This window comes from Cervus elaphus, chromosome 20, assembly GCF_910594005.1.
Source record: "Cervus elaphus chromosome 20, mCerEla1.1, whole genome shotgun sequence".
Lineage (NCBI taxonomy): Eukaryota > Metazoa > Chordata > Mammalia > Artiodactyla > Cervidae > Cervus > Cervus elaphus.
In genome coordinates this window covers 38024600-38045983 of record NC_057834.1, presented here as the reverse complement: position 1 = coordinate 38045983, position 21384 = coordinate 38024600, and the positions used below count along the sequence as shown (strand labels likewise).

At 44.2% G+C, this 21384-nt stretch overlaps 1 protein-coding gene across 4 annotated transcripts in view; it reads left to right on the top strand.

The window, feature by feature from the left end:
- SYT11 (synaptotagmin 11) overlaps window positions 1-18436 on the top strand; it is a 75432-nt gene extending 56996 nt beyond the window's left edge. For 3 of the 4 annotated variants that reach the window (XM_043877251.1, XM_043877248.1, XM_043877250.1), the window contains exons 2-4: window positions 5506-6332; window positions 14423-14546; window positions 15118-18436. In XM_043877251.1, coding sequence (XP_043733186.1) covers window positions 5643-6332; window positions 14423-14546; window positions 15118-15428 — 1125 coding nt within the window. In that variant the 5' untranslated portion in view covers window positions 5506-5642 and the 3' untranslated portion in view covers window positions 15429-18436. The remainder of the gene's footprint in view (window positions 1-5505; window positions 6333-14422; window positions 14547-15117) is intronic. The other variant, XM_043877249.1, reaches the window with a different exon arrangement.
- The last annotated feature ends 2948 nt before the right edge of the window (window positions 18437-21384 follow it).

Below are 21384 nucleotides of genomic sequence, written 5' to 3'. Positions count from 1 at the left end.
GCCTCCTGGCAGCGCCTAGGCTCTTCTTCTCAGGCCTTTGTTCCCTGTTTCCCTGGGCTGGCTTTTCAAAAAGGGGGACTCACCCGCGCTGGTGCTGGCGGGGGCCCTATCCGGGCCGGAGGGGGAGGGGCGCAAGAGGCCGAGCCCGGGGGAGGCCGCTTTGTGTACCAGAGAAAGCATTACGTCATCTCGAGCGGCTGGTCCCAGACCCAACCCTACAGGCTCCAAGATCAGTTACACTCCCTGGAGCAGAGAGTGGGGTGGAAAATAGGGAAGCAGATGGGAAAGAAAAGCTCGAGATGCAAGTTTTTCCTCTGGGGGATTCCTCCAAAATGTGCTGAGATAGCAAACTTCCTGTGCTGTTTTCCTGGCCCCCAAAGAAAAATGAATTGCCCTGCTTCTGCCTAAGTCCTATCCCAGTTTGGATGGGAGAAGCTGGTGAGAGTTGCTGTCAGCCTTGGGTTCCTTCAATTCCTTTAAGAGACTATGTCTCAGACAATCCAGAAGGTTTAAGCATCCAGACTCCAGTGTTTAGGGTGGGGTCACATCCAACTAGGAAATGGCTTTTCTCACTCCCTACTAGAAGGTTTATGGAAATTAACAGAACCCAGCCTGCTCTATCCCTTCAATGTCAGGAAGAAGACATCAGATCAGAGAAAGTATACAGACAACAGATCACACCCATTTACTACTGGTTCACACTGATTCCCCAAGGATAAATCTTGATTATATTTTTCTTCCACTTCATCTTCTGCATTTTTATTATTTGAGTCCTAAATTTCCAAAATTGATGTCCCTTTTCCGATCACATGAGTACTCCGTGATTTTCTTCTTGCTCTTTCTTTTTCTTCTTATGCCTCCTTTCCATTATATTCTTTTCTCTAATTGCAGCTCCAGATTCCTTGAAAATCAGTTGTCCACAACCAGTTGTTGTAGAGCATAATATAGTGATGTCATTTAGAGGAAATATTAGTGGACAAAAGAAAAGAAATTATATCAGCCTTTTACATACTAAAAGACTTATAAATACCCTCCAGTGTATTCATTATTTTATATGTATATAAAATATATATATATATATATATATATATATATATATATATATTTGCTAGATGAGGAGACCAAGGCTAAGGGAGACAAAGTCAAACTAGTTAGGCTAGTGTTAGGATTTAAACCAATTTCCAGTTGATGGCAAAATTCACTCTTATTTCACTGTGTCACGCTGGCCTACTTGACCAGGAAAGGCTATTTTTGCAAAGGAAGTGTCAATAAGCATGTCTGGTCAGAGGCTGAGAGAGCTGGACAAACCCAGATGTGTCTTATAGATTGTCAGATCCATATGGAAGGTCTCTGCCGAGAACTCCCTGTAGAACTTCTGACTTTTTTCACATCTCATAGAGTACTTCATTTCAAACTCCATAGCCCTTGTGAGATATTCCAAGCCAACACTCAATTAATTATCTTTGATCTCGGAGGACAAAAGGAGCAAGCAGCACAGGTCACTGCAATTTACAACTACTTGAAAACACTCACTTCAGCTTTTAGTTCTAACTTACTTTTCCCACTAAGCTTTTGACTAAAACTAGACAGAGGGTCCTGAGTTTCAACATCTCTGATTTTTCTAGTTTACTGCCTTGGGTGTAGGGGAGAGACGTAGGGATTAACAGATACTAAAATGAAGAAGAAAGTAGAGCAAAGGTGGGAAAGGAAGGGAAGTTGGAGGCATTGTGTTGTTTCTCAGTCGCTCAGTCATGTCCAGCTCTTTGCGACCCCATGGACTGAAGCACGCCAGGCTTCCTTGTCCTTTCTATCTCCTGGAGTTTGCTCAGATTCACGTCCATTGTGTCGGTGATGCTATCTAACCATTCATCTGTCTGTCTCTTTTTCCTTCTCTACCCTCCTGAAAGATAAGCATCCTTCATCTTCTCTTTTACTGATCCACTGCTTTCTAGCAGTAAAAGTTGAGGCATAGTAAGCAGCAGTGGGATCTCTCAAGATCATAGAGTAAATTTATGGTAGAGCCAAAAGGATCACTCAGATGTCTCTCAACCCTGACCTTTAGACTCCCTTTCAAATCATTCTCAAAAATATACTTGTCCTGGTAGTTTCTTGCTTTTCTCTTCTTGTAGAGATAATATTCAGTGTTATGAATCAGTAGCAAACAGTTTTCAGGAAAGTCTCTCATAGGTGAATGGAGAGCCAATTTTTCAGATTGTGCCCATGCTGATTTATAGTTGAACCCAGTCAATTGTTCAAGCAAATATTTACTGAGCTCCTGTTAGATGCAAGAGACTCAGGGATTCAAAGCTAAATAGACTGTAATTTCTGCCTTCTCTTAAGGAGCTTACAGTCAAGGCTGCTCCCATTATGTGAAACCTCTGCCTAACAGTTTTTATTTCACCTGATATTCTGAAAATAAATGCTATTATTATTCAGTACGGCCATGGACACAGTCACCTTGATATACTTTTTGTTAAATGGATTTAGTCATCGATATTATTTCAAAATGTAACCACTTCTTTTCTTACCTGGTCCCAACATTCATAGAACTTTGAATGTTTGAGGCAGAGAGAATTTCAGAGATGTTGATTCCAATCCTTGTTAAGAAAATTCCTTTTAGAATATATCTGACCAAGGTGATCCAGTCTCTGAAAATCTTCAGAGAGTCACTGCCTCTGGAAACAATCTGGGCCATCGAGAGGCAGTTCTAACAATAATTCAGTTCTTTCAATTTATCTGTCTTCTTGTAGCCTGTATGCATTGTTATCAGACCTGCCCTCCAAAGTAAAATCAGATCAGACCTTCTTCCAGCAAAGTACCTTAAGTAATTAAAGAAAGTTGTTATTTCCAGACCCTTCAGCTTCAGTTCCTTAAGTTTCTCCTCATTTAATATGGTTTCTAGGTCCTCTTCTATCCTGCTTATCCATAATGTAGAGACATTCTGGTGTCAGATAAACCAGGGTTTAAATCTCATCACTGTCATTTGCCTCTATGTGGTCTAGGGTAGATTTGAATCCCCAGCTTCCTCAGTTGTAAAACTGGGCTATTAATGGGACCTATTCAGTGAGTTATTTGAGTCAGATTGAGGAAGCTCTAACACAGTGTCTGGCAGGGGTATCATACTGGCACACAAAAACAGCAATTTTTATTCTTGTCAGAAATAGATAGAGTACTTCATATGTGTCATGAGCAGAGCAGATGAAATTTTACTGCCCCTCTGTTATCTAAACATTGTACTGATAGTATGTCAGCCTAGGTATACTCCAAGCTTGTCATCACTTAAACTACTAAGTTGTTTCTACTCAGATTTGTCAAGTAAGGTCTCCTATTTCCTATCAATAGGTTTTGAAGGCTAAATAGAATTTTACATTTATCCCTGTTATATGTAGTCATATTGACCTCATCCTCTTTCTCCAATCTGTGGAAACTGGGGTGGTTTTTTTTTCATTTTTTTATTGAGGTATCATTGATTTATAATGTTGTATTAGTTTCTTATGTACAGCAATAATTTAATTATATATATGTGTGTGTGTGTGTGTATATATTCTTTTTCATTATGGTTTATTACAGGATATTGAACATAGTTTCCTGTGCTATATAGTAGAACCTTGCTGTTTATCTATTTTTTAAATAGTAGTTTGTTATCTATTAATCCCAAACTCCTAAAGTGGAAGCTGTTTTGAATTCACAAACTCATTTGTTCACTGAACACTTACTATGTACCACGTGGTTCTAGGACCTGGGACTGTAGCAGTGAACAAAACAGCCAGTCACTATTCTTATTAAATTACCTAGTAAGAGAAGACTGACAAGTAAATATATGCCAGAGGTAATAAGTGCTACAAAGATAAATAAATCAGAGTAGTGGGGATACTATCTTACTTGGAACAGACAGGAAATGTTTTCTGATAAAATGAGGTTTGAACAAAAGCCTGCAGTGAGTGAGGCAGCAGGCCAGGCACATGCCTGATAGAAGGACGTTCTAGGAAAAATCTAGAATATGCAACAATCACATTTATTTCCTTAGTTCCTCCTGCCCTACTTGAGACTTACCCTAATGCATAGTATGGATAACTATAGGCCTTATCTAGATCTTTAAGGCCTAAGCCCAATTTAGCTTCAGTGCATTTAAGGGAGAAGAAATCCCTAAACCTAATTATCTAAGTCGGGGGCCCAGTTTGTGCAGGAAAAGACAAGACTAGAGAAGGGAAGAAAAAAAACCTCTTTCTCCTTAGTTATTTGTTTACCTAACAAATATTAAGTACCTCCTAGGTGTTTTTAGTGCTGGGGATATAGAAAGGAACGAAATGAACAAAAGGCTCCCCTGTGGCTCAAAAGGTAAAGAATCCACCTGCAATTCAGAAGACTGGGTTCAACCCCAGAAGATTGGGAAGACGCCTTGGAGAAGGGCAGGGGAACCCACTCCAGTATTCTTGCCTGGAGAGTTCCATCGACAGAGAAGCCTGGTGGGTTATAGTCAGTGGGGTCACAAAGTGTTGGACATGGCTGAGTGATTCAGCACAGCACACAAACAGACAAGATCCCTGTCCTTAGGAAACTTACGTTCTAGTGAAGATAGACAATAACTAATACAGTTACATGTGAGTGTTTGTATATATTCTTGTGTATATGTGTGTGTGTGTGTGTTTGTGAGAGAACTCATGTCATGTCATTTAGAGAAAATTAAGCGGAGCCAGAAGGGTAGGTCTCAAGGGTGGAAAAGGTTACATTTTTAAATAGGGTGGTCAGGGAAGACCTTACTAGGAAGGTGACAAGGTCTGACATGTTCCATGGTCCCTATCTCTTCCTATTTAAAATACTTGTGTTTTATTTTTAAATATTTGTATTTTACATTAAAATACAAGTATTTTAAATACCTGGGAGCTGAAATTTGAAACATATTTCAAATAAGGACTTAGGCCCACAGTTCTGCTTCTTACCACTCACCTACTTTTATCACCCTTGGGCACCCTACCAAAACCATCCAAAGTCAATTCCACATCCTCCCACCCTACCTATCCGCACAAACCCACTGTGGCAAACCCTGTGCTGGATGCTGTGGAATATCCTCCTGAAACCAGACACAGCTCATGCCCTTGTGGAACAGTTGAGGTGAATGGTTCCTATGTAGAAGGGTGACCTATAACACTTACAGGGCCACTTTATGTGAAACACAAATCAATATGAGCAAACCAAGTCCATAAGTGCAGAGGCAAGGCCAAGAAAAGAACAGGCAGTCAGGTGGGGCACTGCAGGGGAGGCTTTCTAGAGAAGATAAGTATTTCATCCAGGTTGGTGGAAAGAAAGAGCCGTGGATGGGTTGGAGGGATGGGTGAGGGCATCTCTAAGAGAGGGGAGAAGTTCATAAGCCTGGATGAGCAAGTTTTGCCTTGAAGAAGGGTAGGTTTCAGATTAGCTTGGCTCCAGCCAGAGGCACCATGCAGGGGTGCTCTGGCAGAGGCTGAGGTCCACCCGCCTTGACACATCTCTGGTCTTCACTTTCAGATGTGTCACCGGTGGTCGCCGGCCTTATCGGGGCCTCTGTGCTGGTGGTGTGTGTCTCCGTGACCGTCTTTGTCTGGACGTGCTGCCACCAGCAGGCAGAGAAGAAGCACAAGAACCCACCATACAAGTTCATTCACATGCTCAAAGGCATCAGCATATACCCAGAAACCCTCAGCAACAAGAAGAAAATCATCAAAGTGCGGAGAGACAAAGATGGCCCCGGGAGGGAAGGTGGACGGGGGAACCTGTTGGTAGATGCAGCAGAGGCTGGCCTGCTGGGCCAAGACAAGAGTCCTAAGGGACCTAGCTCTGGATCTTGTGTAGACCAATTACCCATCAAAGTGGACTATGGGGAAGAACTGAGGAGCCCCATTGCAAGCCTGACCCCCGGGGAGAGCAAAACCACTTCTCCATCCTCTCCAGAGGAGGATGTCATGCTCGGATCCCTCACCTTCTCAGTGGACTATAACTTCCCGAAAAAAGCCCTGGTGGTGACAATCCAGGAGGCTCATGGGCTGCCCGTGATGGACGACCAGACCCAGGGCTCTGACCCCTACATCAAAATGACCATCCTTCCCGACAAACGGCATCGGGTGAAGACCAGGGTGCTGCGGAAGACCCTGGACCCTGTGTTTGATGAAACCTTCACCTTCTATGGCATCCCGTACAGCCAGCTGCAAGACCTGGTCCTGCACTTCCTCGTCCTCAGCTTTGACCGCTTCTCCCGGGATGACATCATTGGGGAGGTCATGGTGCCGCTGGCAGGGGTGGACCCCAGCACGGGCAAGGTACAGCTGACCAGGGACATCATCAAAAGGAACATCCAGGTGAGGAGGAGGAGTTGTTGGGGAGGGATGGTAGGTTGGGGGAGAGAAGGGGATGAATGGGAGGGAGAAGTGGGATGGATGGCAAGGACGGGCTGTAGAGAGGAAGCTCTTGGATGTCAAGACTGAGCAGTGGTCAAAGTAAGACAGAGAGCCTGGCAGGTTAGGCCTCCTCCAAGAAGCAACTTCCTGAAGAGAAAAGGGCGAACGCCTTCTGCAATTGCTTTTAGTGGTTGACGTCCTGATGCTGCATCCAGCTTGCTTGGAGCAGTCTGACCCTCCAGTCCTAGACCTCATCATTTCAGGCAAATGGGAGCCAATTTCTTCTCCAAAATGTGTGATCTTCCTCTTGTGAACTTATTCCTTACAACTGAGAAACTATGGAAATAGTTCAGTAATTTTTCCCTCAGCTTCCCCTTCCCAGCCCAAACCTAGAGATATAAGTAAGCTTGCATCTGTGTGACTTTTAACAACTGTTTTATAAATGCAACTTCATCAACTGCTTTGGCTTTCCCTGGTATTGCTAGTGGTAAAGAACCCACCTACCAGTGCAGGAGATGTAAGAGACACGGGTTCGATCCCTGGGTCAGGAAGAGCCCCTGGAGGAGGAAATGGCTACCCACTCCAGTATTCTTGCCTGGAAAATCCCATGGACAGAAGAGCCTGGGGGGTCCCAGGCCATGGAGTCGCAAAGAGTCAGACATGACTGAAACAACTTAGCATTCATAGCATACAGCCGCTTTACCTTTCAGGCCCCTTACGCAGGCTGAAACCTTTGCCACAGACACTTCCCTCCCCGTTCCTCTTCTCATCCCTGTTTGCATTAAGAGGGGCATGAGGGCCCTCCATCTGCCTTCTCTCCACTGGGCTCGAATTGGTTCTTGAATTCTCTCAGGGATGCAAGAATTGTGCTCCCAGTCACACTAGTTCATTCATTTCATTCTCAACTGGGGAGGCAATGCAGTTCTGTGGTTTGGCAGGAGGGCTCTTATCTGACTGCCTAGCTTCACCTTCCAGCTCACCACTTTCCAGGGGTATGATGTAAGTGAGTTACTTAACTCTTCTCAACCATTATTTCCCCATCTGTAAAATGGAACTGATAATATTGCCTTCCTTATGGGTTATGAGGATCAAATGGAATAATATACCTGGCATCTTATTGCCTTCATGTAGCTTTTACTTAGTGGAGGAGAAAGACAAAAGAGAAATCTTGGCATTTATCGTATAGTGAGTGTGCTATGAAAGAGGTTGTTAAAATTTTACACTTAAGAGTTTCATTCCTTTTTCAGGATTTAACATAAGGAATTGATAGGAAGGACTTTGGGGCTTCCCTGGTAGCTCAGCTCGTAAAGAATCTGCCTGCAATGCAGGAGACCCCGGTACAATTTTGGGGTTGAAAAGTTCCCCTGGAGAAGGGATAGGCTACCCACTCCAGTATTCTTGGGCTTCCCTGGTAGCTCAGATGGTAAAGAATCCACCTGCAATGCGGGTGACCTGTGTTCGATCCCTGGGTTGGGAAGATCCTTTGGAGGAAGGCAGAGCAACCCACTCCAGTATTCTTGCCTAGAGAATCCTATGGACAAAGGAGCCTGGCAGGCTACAGTCCGTGGAGTCACAAAGAGTCGGACACAACTGAGAGACTAAGCATAGCACAGCAGGGACTTTGAAGTCAGACCTGAGTTTAAATCTAAATTCTACCAGCTAAGTGACCTTGGGCAAGCTGCTTAAATTCTCTAAGTCTAAAAAAAAAAAAAAATTCTCTAAGTCTCTGTTTCTTATAAGGAATTAAAATGATGCATTTGCATAGTCCCTAGCCCATAGTAAACTCTCATAAATGTTAACCAGGATTATAATTATTAAAGTTTGATCCCTGGGAGAGATATGTGATTTGTAGATATTTACTTTTTTTTTTTTTTTAGATATTTACATTTTGTTTTGATAAAGTAAAGGAAGACAAGGAAGGCTAGATCAGTGGAGAAGATGGTAGAAGGTTTGGAAAGGATATCAGGGTCACTGAAAACACCTGCACGTTTTCCAGAAAGAGCCCTGCCTGCAGGTACCTTCCTTCTCTGTTACTGCCTTCTCCGGCTGCAAACCCATGCTGGACTCACTGGGGAGGCAGGAGGCTCAGGAACGTACGGAGGCTCCCAGGCCAGCAGGGCTGAGCGGGCAGTGAGCTCCGGGGAAGCAGGTTTGGCCGTAGCTGCAGGGGGCTGTGCCGCGCCAGGCTGGGGAGGGGAGGCAGGGAGCCCTTCCCCCGGCCCTGTGCTCTCACCATCTCTGCTGCCTGCACCATCTCTGCCTGCCCCACTGCAACCAGCCCAGTCACGCCACTGCCCAGAGAACCGCTGTTGCCGCGTGGCACGCTCAGCTCACAAGGGCCAGGAGAAGTCTGAACACTTTAGAGAATATTAGAGGTGTTTGGTCAGGGCATGAACACTGGTCCCTTGCCAGGATACAGTGAGACACCCCTGAGTCCAACACAGCAGGACTTCTCGCATCCTCTGAGGTTGGAGTCAGAAGTCCCGCACAGAAGCTGCAGCAGTGACCGGTTTCATCTCCCTGCATCCCCTCCCTTCTCCCTCCATTTCTTTTCCTCCAGATTCTACCAGCCCGCTCCCCTGACTCCTGACTCCCCATTATAGCAGCTCCAGTACCCTACCCCCTGCCTTCATTCAGCTCTCCTACCGGGCGGTTCTTCTCAGCACAGCCTTCCCTGGAGTACTAGCCTGGGTAAAGCCACCAGCTAGCTGGACACCCCCACACGGCTCATGCACTCAGCCCACGGCGGAGTGTGGAGGATGGCTGTGTGCCAGGCTGCAGCTGGGAAGACACACTGGCAAGGAGAGGGACTGATTTCGGCTGGGAACAAAACAAGCCTCAAATCCAGGACACTGGGCACGGAGCATAGACAATGGCATTTGCTAAACTGCCAGGGGCTCTTGGCGACAGCCAAGCTTCTTTCCACTTTATTAACTCCCTTCAGAAGGGATAAGCCAGGGTGGGATCCTGAGCAACACATTCCCTGGATGAGGCCCCAGACAGGACACCCAGAGCCCTGCAGCCTCCCAGGCTTCCTAAGCCTGTTTTCCCCAACCAGTGCCAGTGGGCAGGGCTATGTCTCATCCTGGGTCATGGCTGTCATCTCCCTAGTCATTTGTACCCCTGATTCCCTAGCAGTGCAGCCTCCAAATGTCCACCTTAAATCCTCCCTACTGTAGCCAATAGTCTGCTCTTTCTGTGTCTCCCCTTGGCTCATCAGCTAGAGCTGCTTTGGAAGAGTCCACACTGTAAAGAATCTTTTCCTGATCTGGGTAGGGTATCCCTTTATAGTAATGGGATCAAAGTTTCCTGGGTGGAGACTGGTGAGAATTGCACTTCTCTAGACAATCCCCAACCCCTAACTGCACTTCCTGACCTTTAGCAGAAAATTCAGCTTTTGTCCTTTCCGCTATTGCAGTGCAATCCAGTTGAAAGAAGCCAGGACTGGTCATGATTTTTGATTCTGTCCATTTCACTGCCTAATTCTGGGTATGCAGTTACCTTCTCTGGGTCTCAGTCTCCGTCTTGGCTGGATCATGAAGGCTAATGGGGTCACTTTGGAGAGCATTCTCAGCTCTTATGAATATACAGAAAGATAAGAAGCATTAAAATTAACACTTGACTATTAGTGAAAGAAGTTTACAGCATAAACTCCAAACCCCCAAACTCTCTGAGTTGGACTTTGGAACTGGATTTTTTTTTTTCCTTTAGTGGCAGCTTTTTCCCCCTAGTATTTTATTCAGAAAGAAAGAAAGTGAATTTACATTTCCATAATACACCCCCCACAAGGAGAAGGGAAGTGATTGAGAGAGGGCTGGGGTTAAAGAAGAGACAGTGGGAAAGAAGTGATTTACAGGGTGGATAATAGAGAGTTGTTAGACTCCTCCTAATTTCTTCATGTCATTGTTTCCCAAACCATTTCCTGTCTTTCTACTGCCAGATTGGTGTTCATGACCTGGGACAGTGGTCATGGGAATGAGAGGATTCTTAAAATCTCAGATTTACAAGAGACCTTGGAGGTCATCCAGGCTAGTCAAAAGGGAGTGAAAAGAAAGAAAGAACAGGAATGTCAGTTTTCCATAAACAATAAAGAAATTTGCTATAGAAAAATAAAATCATGTACACCAAAAAAGGAAGTTGCTGTGTATGTGTATTGGAGAGAAGACAAGGAGGGATGTGGTTGAATGTTCAGGCTTTTTTTCTTTTGTTTTCTCATGGCTGTGATTTATGTGGAGGTAGCACTGAGAACTTCTAATCCCTATAAAGGTTTATTGAGGATGCATGAGTCCTCCTCTTTGCAAAGATGCTCTGGCTAGAAAAAGTCATTCCGTAGGGGCTCTGCTAATTATAAGAAATAGACTTATCCTTCGCCTAAGTATTTCCTTCAGCCTAACGTCTTCTTTAGGACCATTGCCCTTGTTCCTGTTTTCCACGGACTGAGAAAAGATCCTGCACTCTTGAGAGCAAAGCCTCCCAGCTCTGTCAGGCATGGATAAAACCCTTTCTCCCCCTTGTCCCTCTGCTCGCCCACCCCCCAACAGGGTCTTTACCTCACTAGGCGAAGGGGCTGGGAAACAGTTCGCTCCCAGCCCTTGACAAAGGGCCCTTGAGAAAGAGCCATTGACAATGCCGCTTGGAATGGGAATTGGGTGGAAAGAGAAGGGGAGGCGGGAGGGGGGACTTGAAACTCTGGCCTTCAATGCAGAATAAAATGGCATTCAGGTGGTGTTGTGGCGGCAGACTTGGGCATCCCAAAGGGGCAGCTGAATGACGATGGGCATTCTGCCTATGTAAAATGGCCAAAGGTGAGAGGAGAGGGTGGGTCAGATGGAGAACAGTTGCCAGAGGAGTGATTTTAGGGGAGGAAAGGATTGTGAAGGTGACCAGAAGTTGTCCACTTTCCCAAAGAACTAGGGAAGGCACATGGGACTTGGATTAGGGTGATTATGCTGCTATAGTGGATGATTTAGGAAACAGTTTGTTTTCTTTAAACAGTTTCAAATAATCAGAAAACCTAAGTATCATCTTGTAATTGATGTTATTTTTACAAATAAACTTTATTTTTTAAATCAAAATTTCCTTTTTACCCTCCCCAACCTTCTTCTGTATATAAAATTAGATTATATTTAAAGATTGTATTAAAAAAAAAGATTGTATTTTTAATATTTAGATACCAATATTCAAGGATGGTCCTAGATGTAGATATCAAAACTAGTTAACATTTCATTATTCATGGAAATGGAGGGGAGCAGTGACCCAAATAATCCAAAAGTTCTTTCTAGATAGATCAGCACTGTTCACTGGAACTTTCTATGATGATGGAAATGTTCTATATCTGCATGTATCTAACATGATAGCCACTGGCCACTTGTGAACACTGAACACTTGAAATATGGCCAGTGTGACTGAGAAATTAACATTTTAATTTTACTTAATTTTAATGAATTAAAATTTAAATAGATACATGTAGCTACCAGCTACTGTATTGAGCAGTTTAGTTCTGAACATTTTGGAAGGTATTTTCTTTTTCCTGAGGGATTACTTTCCTGATGCCTTTGGGCTGTGACTGATAGTAAAAATGAGTGCACATTCTCTGTGTTCTGACTTATGTCAAAGGAAGCGACCCAGAAGTATACTGGTTGGCAGGAGCAACCAGCCTGTGTTTTTATACTGGCTCAGAGTGCGTCCTGTGGACATAGTCAAGAGCCAACAGTATGTTTTGGGTAAGGAAAAGATGTAGGGCTTCATCTAGCAGAGAAAACCATGAAAATCATTTCTAAAGCCTATTTTCTTTTGTACTTCAATTTCAAAAGCTAATGGCTACGTTTAAAGTTTAGTCACGTTCAGTACCCTATGAAAGACATTTCCATATGCTCCTGGTATGAAACATAGCCTCAAGAAATTTTTTAAACCAAGTGGAAATATTATCACAGTTCATTCCTTGAGGTGACGACTTATAATCAATCAAAGCATAAGCTACTAGGGTTTTTCCTTTGTTTTTCACTGATGAGCTAATTAGATCATTTACTGCTGTTCTTTCCTGAGCAAACACTAGCCTGTGAGCTTCTGGAGGGTAGGGGTGCATCTTTTCAGCCCCAGCTGCTAGCAGATTGCCTGGCACTTAATGCACAGCAAGTCGTTTTGGTGGGTATGTGGCATTTGTAAGGCTGGTGGTGAGTTTGGTCTATTTTTGTTCAATCTAAGAAGTCGAGTTGATGACCTTCCTTTGGGGCTATGAAGAGTATAAGGAATAAAATTTGATAGTGGAGGAATGGTTAGGTCTCAAAATTTTTTGTCTCAAATTTAACTTATTATGTCCTAAATTCCTCCTGTGCTGCCACATTTTGTTTTCTTTATCCCAGCCTCACCCCACTTCCTAAGAAACACAAGAAACAGTCGCTCCTCTCTTCCCTCTCCCCTATACTTACATCCAGTTAGCCGCCCCCACCCAGAAAATCCTGACAGTTCTTTCTGAAACCTGTCCCAGGTCCGTCTCCTCTGCCACAGTCCTGGTTGCAGCCCTCACCCTCTCTTCCCTAGCCTTTGGGAGCAGCCTCTTCACCAAGTTTTCTGACTTTTGTCTTTAGTTCCTTCCCCAGCTTTAACTAGAATATGATTATTAATATATTAACAACAGCAGTAACATCATGCTTACAGAAGTCGCCCCTATGCTTACAGACCTCCTCTTGGCCTGGCTGCTGCTGCTGGCTCTGCTGTTTGGTTAGCTTACTCCCCCCGCACCCCATGCCCTTCACTCCCACCTAACCCACCTCTCCAGGTTCCTGGCCCATCCCTCCTATCGGCACTCCAACATCAGGTACATTCACCGCTCCCCATTCTCTGAACATAGCCTACCCTTTCAGCCCCAGACCAGCCCTGCCACGCAGGATCTTCACTCTGCCCATTGCCTCAGTGTCTCTTTCTCACCCCCCAGCAGCTCAGCCCTGATGTCAGCTGGCAAAACCTCCCCTGCATCTCCCAGCAGCACTGAAGCATTTATTTTGGTCTCACTGTGCAGCTTGTGGGATCTTAGTCCCGTGATCAGGGATTGAACCCAGGCCCTCAATAGTGACAGCCCAGACCTAACCACTGGACAACCAGGGAATTCCAAGGCTTCTCACTCTCCTGACAAGTAAACATGTTTGTTTACATCTCTGAATCTTCTACTGCATCCTTGGGAACAATGACTGAGTCCTGTTAGCCCTGAATTCCCAGCACCTGGCATGTAATTAGTATTCAAATGTTATTTAAAATGTTCTTGGAGGACTAGAGTTTTTGTTTTGTTTTGTCTTGTTTCCAAGCTCAAAATAGAGCCTAGCATAACATTTCAAGGTGGGGAAACAAAGATATGGGCATCCAGGGCGGCCAGAGAAGACACTCTGAAGGTCACGCACTGGGGCAGGTAAAGCAGGTGTGGATATTCACCTTGTGAAATGGAGCCACAGGCTCCAGAAAGTCCAGGTACTTGCCCAGGGCCAGCTGGTGAGTAAGTGACAAAGTTAAGACTCAAATGCGAGTTTCCTATCTCCCTTCAAAACTTTATCACAAGAACCAAATGAGAGAACAGGAGAGAGTACGTGTCTCTGGTACACACTAACTTACTGAATCCTCTTCCCAGTCCTGGGAAGTTGCTACTGTTTTCATATCCATCTTACAGAAGAGGAAGCAGAAATCCAGAGAGGTCAAGTCGGGCTGACCTTGTCCCAGCTCAGACAGATAAGCAGTAGAGTCAGGATTTGAATCCAGGCCAGAGTGGCTGCAGAGTCTGTGCTGTGCTGCCTCTCCATGCAAATGATTTTATTTACTATAAGATTTTTTATTTTATTTTATTTTGGGCCACGCCATGTGGCATGCGGTATCTTAGTTCCCTGACCAGGGATCGAACCCACGCCCCCCTGCAGTGGAAGTGTGGCGTCTTAACCACCGGACCACCAGGAAGCCCCTGTTTACTCTCAGGGCTGTGAGGAGAACATCTCCTTCGCCCCTCGCGCTCTCTGTGGCGTGGCCTGCCCCCTCGGCTGGGCTTCTCACCTTCTGGTTCTCCTCCACAGAAGTGCATGAGCAGAGGCGAGCTCCAGGTGTCTCTGTCATACCAGCCTGTGGCACAGAGAATGACGGTGGTGGTCCTCAAAGCCAGACACCTGCCGAAGATGGACATCACCGGCCTCTCAGGTAGCAGCTATTTACTCCAACCCATCTTTGCCTGTCTGCCCTCCCCGCACCGCCGCCCCTTGCCTGTGATCCAGACGCCTCCCCCCGCCCACCTTTGAGGACCCCTGGCACCTCTCACCCTCTACCCGTTCCTTTCTCTGTCTACATTCTCTTCCTGATGAATGTCACCAGGGAGATGTTTGGGTAAGCAAATGGCCTCTACCTTTGGCGAGGTATTCACAGGGGTATGCACGCCAGCCTCTGTGCTCTTGCTCCAGCTGAGACTTCTTAGAAAGCCTGCAGCTTTTGGTAGTCCCTCTGCCCCCCTGAAAATGCTTCTTGGTGTCACGGCGTTTCTTCGGCCCTGACTTGAGGCAGTTTTCCTGTTCCTCGTCTGCCTGGTTTCCTTGACCCCTTGTCCAGGCGGGCAGATGTGCACACAGTCAATGTACACTTGGTGTGCAACCACCAAAGACGACACGAGGTGAGAGAGGGGACATCAAGGGGATGAACAGCAGAAGCCCCTCCTCCCTGGCATTGTATAGGAGAGGACTGTGTCATAGGCCTGTCTCCCTTTTTTCTTTGGGGGCCCCAGATCCTTATGTCAAGGTGAACGTCTACTACGGCAGAAAGCGCATTGCCAAGAAGAAAACCCACGTGAAGAAGTGCACTTTGAACCCAGTCTTCAACGAATCTTTCATCTACGACATCCCCACTGACCTCCTGCCCGACATCAGCATCGAGTTCCTGGTCATCGACTTCGACCGCACCACCAAGAACGAGGTGGTGGGCAGGCTGATCCTTGGGGCGCACAGTGTCACCGCCAGCGGTGCCGAACACTGGAGAGAGGTGTGTGAGAGCCCCCGCAAGCCCGTGGCCAAGTGGCACAGTCTGAGCGAGTACTAATCCTCTTCTCCTCGCCTCTAACCCTGGGGCCAGGCTGGGCGGGGACATGGCGGCGGGGGGGGGGGGAGAGAGGACCCAGAGGAGCGGACTCAAAAACCTCATTTTAGTTGTAGAAGAAAATTTCTTACACCACAAACCCCACAGAGAACACCCCACATGACCACACCTGCAGTTCAGTTCTTAGCAATGATGATTTTTCTCCTTTGCAAGGCACTCGGAAATCCTTTTTTTTTTTTTTTTCAAATGGGGAAAAAAAGAGAGGGAAAGACCTCTACAAGTCTATATATAACAATGTAACCTTATACTTGCATGTCTAATACAAACTGAAGAAATTAGCCTAACTGCCAATATCAAGGTACAGATTTTAATCCATGAAAATTGTGTCTTGTGCCGAATTGTATTTGCTGATTACCTGAAATTGGTCTCTTTTTATTGGGCTTCTCTGGAGAGTTATTCTCACGCCCCACCTCTGTGGAAGAATCTTTCTGCTCTTGTAAAACCTCATGTTTTCATCATTCCTATCTTTTCCCCCTATTACCACTTTCATTTCTGCTCTTTGAGCTTAAGGACCAGAGGTCTGCAGTAGGCGAAGATACAGAGGTGGAATGGATAAGGCAGGGTTTGCAGGAGTATTTGAGAAATGAGGCATGTTTGCTGTCCGCGCTTCTGCTGGAAAGGGGTAAAAAGCTCTCTTTGATTAATATGTAATCAGTTACGCGAAGGCATGAGACTTTTAGGTAGAATCTGGGTTTACAAAACTAGATGACTTCTCTAGAAAGAGCTTTGGGACTTCAAATTCAGCTACAGGATAGTACCATTGACTGTATCTAGCTGATCCCAAATGCAGGTATGACGACAAGGAAAATGAGATGAGTGCCTCGCCCTTTGTAGCTGTGTTTGGAAGGATAGCCATTTGTTGGCTGATGTGTTAGGAATCGTCTGTGGTTTGAAAGGTTAGACTGGCCTTTGTTTTTCCAGAAATGCTGACCACTGAGAAGCTTTAGAGTCTTCTCAAGTAGTTTACGTGAGGTTAGTTTTACTTCATAAGGAAAAGGACCTTCAGAAATTATTCTTTCTCCTCAAATTTTTTAATAATGGCCCTTAAAAATGACTAAATGAGTAAAATGAGCACATGACAAATTAGTAATAAAGATAACTTGGATTTTTCAGAGCATCCTTTCCCTGTAAACAAAGTGCTTAGTTCTTAGGACTCCTGAATCTCAAAGTACAATGAAGGCATGGGGAAACCACAGAGCTTAGTCCTCCATCTGCCAGTGGACAGTAGAGCTTGAGAGAGATTCAGCCTCTTTTTTAGAGTTCACGTCTCCTTATCCCTAGCCCAGCCATGTCTCTAGAGTTGAGACTTTTCAGATGGCAGAGACTTCATGGATGATAAGTAAGCCTGGATAGGCAGTAGATATTTTTGCCAGCCTGAAGAGGAACTCAGGTAAGCAGCAGCTTGAACCAAGGCTTGAAAGATTAGTAGAGACAGAAATTTCACATTCATACAAGAACATCACTATCTGACTTGCTTCTGAGAAGAGAGTTGAAAAACTGAGTCTCTATGGAGAGAGTGGTGATGTTGCCTCTGCCGTTCCATAACTCTTGTGGATTTAAAACCAATCTGTCCCCTGATCCCCCAACCCCATTCTTTTTTTTTTCTTTAACCTGGATTCTTGACAATGCAGAGCAGTTCTGAGCAGGCACAGAGCCTACTCTCTGTTCTTGTCCCTGTCATCCCCCAGCCCCCAGAATCTGACTCACAATCTCACCATCAGCTGGGTTCACATCACCGGTTTCTATCCAAGACTCCATGGAATGTAAATACTGTATCATACGTAGACAAAAATAATTTTTGTTTTCTAAAAATGCATTTTGAGATAGTTTAATGTAAATCTGACAGGAGCATTCTGAAGCCCCATTAGGAAAAATTTTAAATGGTTCCTCTTCATCGCCTTAATGTCTAAAGATCAGAGACTGCTGAGCAACCCGCTTTTGTTTCCTTCCCAGAAACAGTGCGAAGCCACAGGTGGAGAGAGTGTGGACTTTGCCCTGCTGTGTGTGCCTCTGTAGCTCCTCCTGACATAAGTCTGGGAAAACAGCCTCACCCGACTCCTCTCTTACCCATCTCCTTGTAGCTTTATTCTTTGCATCTACTGAGCAGTGGGTGGAGGTGGCAGGAGAGGGACCCATAGTTCTGTAGCCTAGGAACTGCCTCTGTGTCTTTCTCAGAAAAAGGCAAAGAGGCAGACAGTACCAGGTTCCTCCCTCCTACCTCAGGCCTGATCCATTGTGCCCTTGACTCAGCCATCCCAAAGTTTCTTAGCTGACTTTGGCTTTCACGTTTGTTCCTCCCAGAGCTAACTGGTAAGGGTGGAGGAGGAATGCCTACTCCTAAGAGTCAGTGGAAAGACAAGAGAGTCACATTCTAGCTTTCGCACAAGGCACTCATGATCGGGAATAGGTTAGGGAATGGTCACTTCTGATTTTCCAAGAGTCAGTCCTTCTCTGCTGTTATCTTGATTCCTTTGGGAAGACAAGAGTTTTTCTTAATAACAAAAAGTCCCTTTATGAGTTAGTCTTCCTTCAGTTCATCTCAGTGGAGCACAGCCAAGATGTACATGTTTAGGAGCGGTGCTCGGGATATGAGAACAGATAGAACTGGTTCATGGGACAGGGGCGGCTTGCTCAGGAGAGGGAACGATGCAAGTCCTTTTTCTTGGAAAGCTTTTATTATGGCCACAATAGTGACATTGCCCTCACCATGATTCTTCTCCAATGTGGTCGTCTTTCTTTACCTTGTGTCTTCTCTTGTAAAAATGAAACTCAAAAATAAAATAAACGTGTCAAATTTAAAAAAAAAGAAAAAAATCGAAAAAGCTAACATGAATTGTGTGAAACTGCATAATGCTGTAATGCTAACCTACAATATGTAATGCTATCTTGTATGTTGAATTTGTTAATGCACCACACAAGTGCGGAATAAAGACTGATTCACATTAAATAGGCCCAATGAGTTCAGCATGATTTTCTTGGAAGCTGGATGACGATGAATGATGTGAACACTCAAACTCCAATAGGTGGCACAGTGGTAAAGAATCCGCCTGCCAGTGCCAGAGACGCAAGAGAGTTGGGTTTGATCCCCGAGTCTGGAAGATCCCCCTGGAACAGGAAATGGCAACCCACTCCAATATTTTTGCTTCGAAAATTCCATGAACAGAGGAGTCTGGTGGGCTTCAGCCTGTGGGGTCGAAAAGAGTTGAACACGACTGAGCACACGTGTGTGTGCACGCACACACACGCACGCACACACACAGCATGTTTTCCAAGATATGGTCCTAGACCATCTGATTCAGAATCATCTGAGATGCTTATTAAAAGAATTTAGATTCCAGGCTCCAGACTGAGAGTCTTTTCTTTTTGTTCTATTTTCTTCTTAAAATGTAGTATTTAAGACAATAACCACCAGAGTTGATGGTTTTTAGTGCTGAGAATAAGTCTGACTCTTTAACTGAAAATATATCAAAAGCAATGCTTAGACCGACTGATTCTGTCTTTCATTTATTCACTAGTCAAGACTTTATTATTATTATTGGAGGATAATTGCTTTACAGTGTCACGGTGGTCTCCTCCGCACGTCGATGTGAATCAGTCATAATTACATACATATATACCCTCTCCTTTGTGAGCCTCACTCCCCCAAAACAGTTTTTTAAATTTAGTTTCTATCATATGACAGGTACTGGGAATACAAGACATTGATAAGCAAGAGTACTGCATTTGAGCTTAGCCGAGAACAAGCATTAATCAATTAATCACACTAATAAATATTTAATTACAAACTGAGAAAAGGAACACTGTGCATGCAGGAAAGAGGGAAGCAAGAGAAAAGGTTTAAAACTTTTTAAGTTTCAGTGAAACTATAAAACATTTTTAATATAAAACTAACATCATAAGCATATTATAAAAACATTGGAAAATAGAGAAGAGGGGAAAAAGATTCTAAAACCTTAACCACCATTTTGTAATCTAATCTTACTTCTTGTGTATTTTCTTCCCTGTGTACATTATTCGGGATCGTATTAGAAAATAAAGTATATGTTCATAGGAACCAAAAAAAAATTCACCCACAGGCATATGTCCTTCCAATTTCTTTTAACAACCTTATAATTCCAATCATGGTATGTAATTTTGTATATTACTTTTTTCTAACATGATGATATAATAACAATGATAGTAAGATTATCTTGGCACTCAAGATGTTTTTGGCTTTAATTAACAGGAAACCCAACTCAAACTGGCTTAAACATTAAGGAAATGGATCGGTTCACCTAACTGGAAGTCCAAAGAAAGGCAGGTTAGGCTTCAGGGTTGATTCAACAAAAGGTCACCAATACTATGAGGGGCCCAGGTTCTTTCTGGGGGCCATTCTGACATTCAACACTAGCTTAAGGCATAAAATCATTAGTAAGGCTTTTATGTTTATAGAAGCACTTTCAGAGAGAAAAATGGAGATCGCCTTGGGACCTCTCCTAGAAAAATAAGGTCAATCATTCCCAGAAGCCTCTAGCTATTCTTTCCTCTTATCTTGGTGGTCCAAAATGTATCACCTGGTCATTTCTGAACCAATCACAAGCAAAGACGATGGGATTATCTTCAGGCCATTTAGTACTACCCTAGAACTGAGTATGGAAGATGGGTAGATTCTAGAGTAAAATGTCATTTTCTTTGGAAGAAGGAATTGCTACTGGGTGGACAATGAAGAAAGAACATCTCATAGTTTGTTTTTGGCCACACTGTGCAGCTTGTGGGATCTTATTTCCCTGACCTAGGGATTGAACGCAGGCTCTCTGCAGTGAAAGAACAGAATCCTAACCACTGGACCACCAAGGAATTCCTACATAGTTTCCTATAGTACCTTTCATTCTAAGGTATTTTATCCTATGATCTTATAACAAACTCTTTGAGAAGAGTGCCTAACCTACCATGTGCCTCACCTTATAACCTCATTCATTCCCTATACCTAGTGGTTTGAAAAGACGAACAGCCTGGTGCTTGAAGTCCTCTTTAAATAATTCAAGAATAACATAAGTTTTAGCCATGGGGCATAATTTTTCGGAAAACTGAAAACATATCTATTCTTGTTCAGTATAACTTTTACAAGATAGTGAACTGGAGAGTATCTCAATTGCCAAATACCATATTAGGTCAAATACACCTTCTGAACACGTGGAAGAATTGCTCAAAACTCTGCTTGTTCAAGAACAAACTCCCAGAGGAGGTCTTAAGGCTCAGAAGGCCCAGGAATAGATGTATTAACAGATAAATCGATAAGAGCCTGGTAATTCATTAGCTGCTTTTGTGTTCCATTCTGGGGAGCTGGTAATTCACCTCAAATGTTATGTTAGACCTCAATCTAACTGGAAAGCTCTGACAAGGCCATAAGGAGGGTCTCCTTTTCTTTTTTTTAATACTAACAGCCAAAAAAAAAGCTAACATGATCAAATGCTTATCAATACTGGGCACCATTTTAAGCACTTTACACATTTAAAACTCAATCCTTCCAACAATCCTGTTGGATATGTGCTACTATTGTCCCCATTTAACAAATTTAACAGTGGCTTATGCCATTCATAAGCCATGCATCCTGGATTCACCCTGTGATACTCTGACCTCAGAATCTCTCTCTTCTACCATCAGTACTAGTAGAGAGTTCAAAGAAAGATGCCAACAGAGGCTAGGGGAACTAATACAAACTAGAATGTGCTCATACTCTTTTTTTAAAAAAATATTTGATGGTGCCAGGTCTTAGTTGCAGTACGTGGGATCTAGTGCACTGACCAGGGATCAGACCCAGGTCCCCTGAATTTACAGCGTGGAGTCTCAGCCGCTGGCCCACAAGTCCCTGGGCTTATGCTTTTGATGCCAATGTCCTCAAGGATGTTTCAGGCTTTCT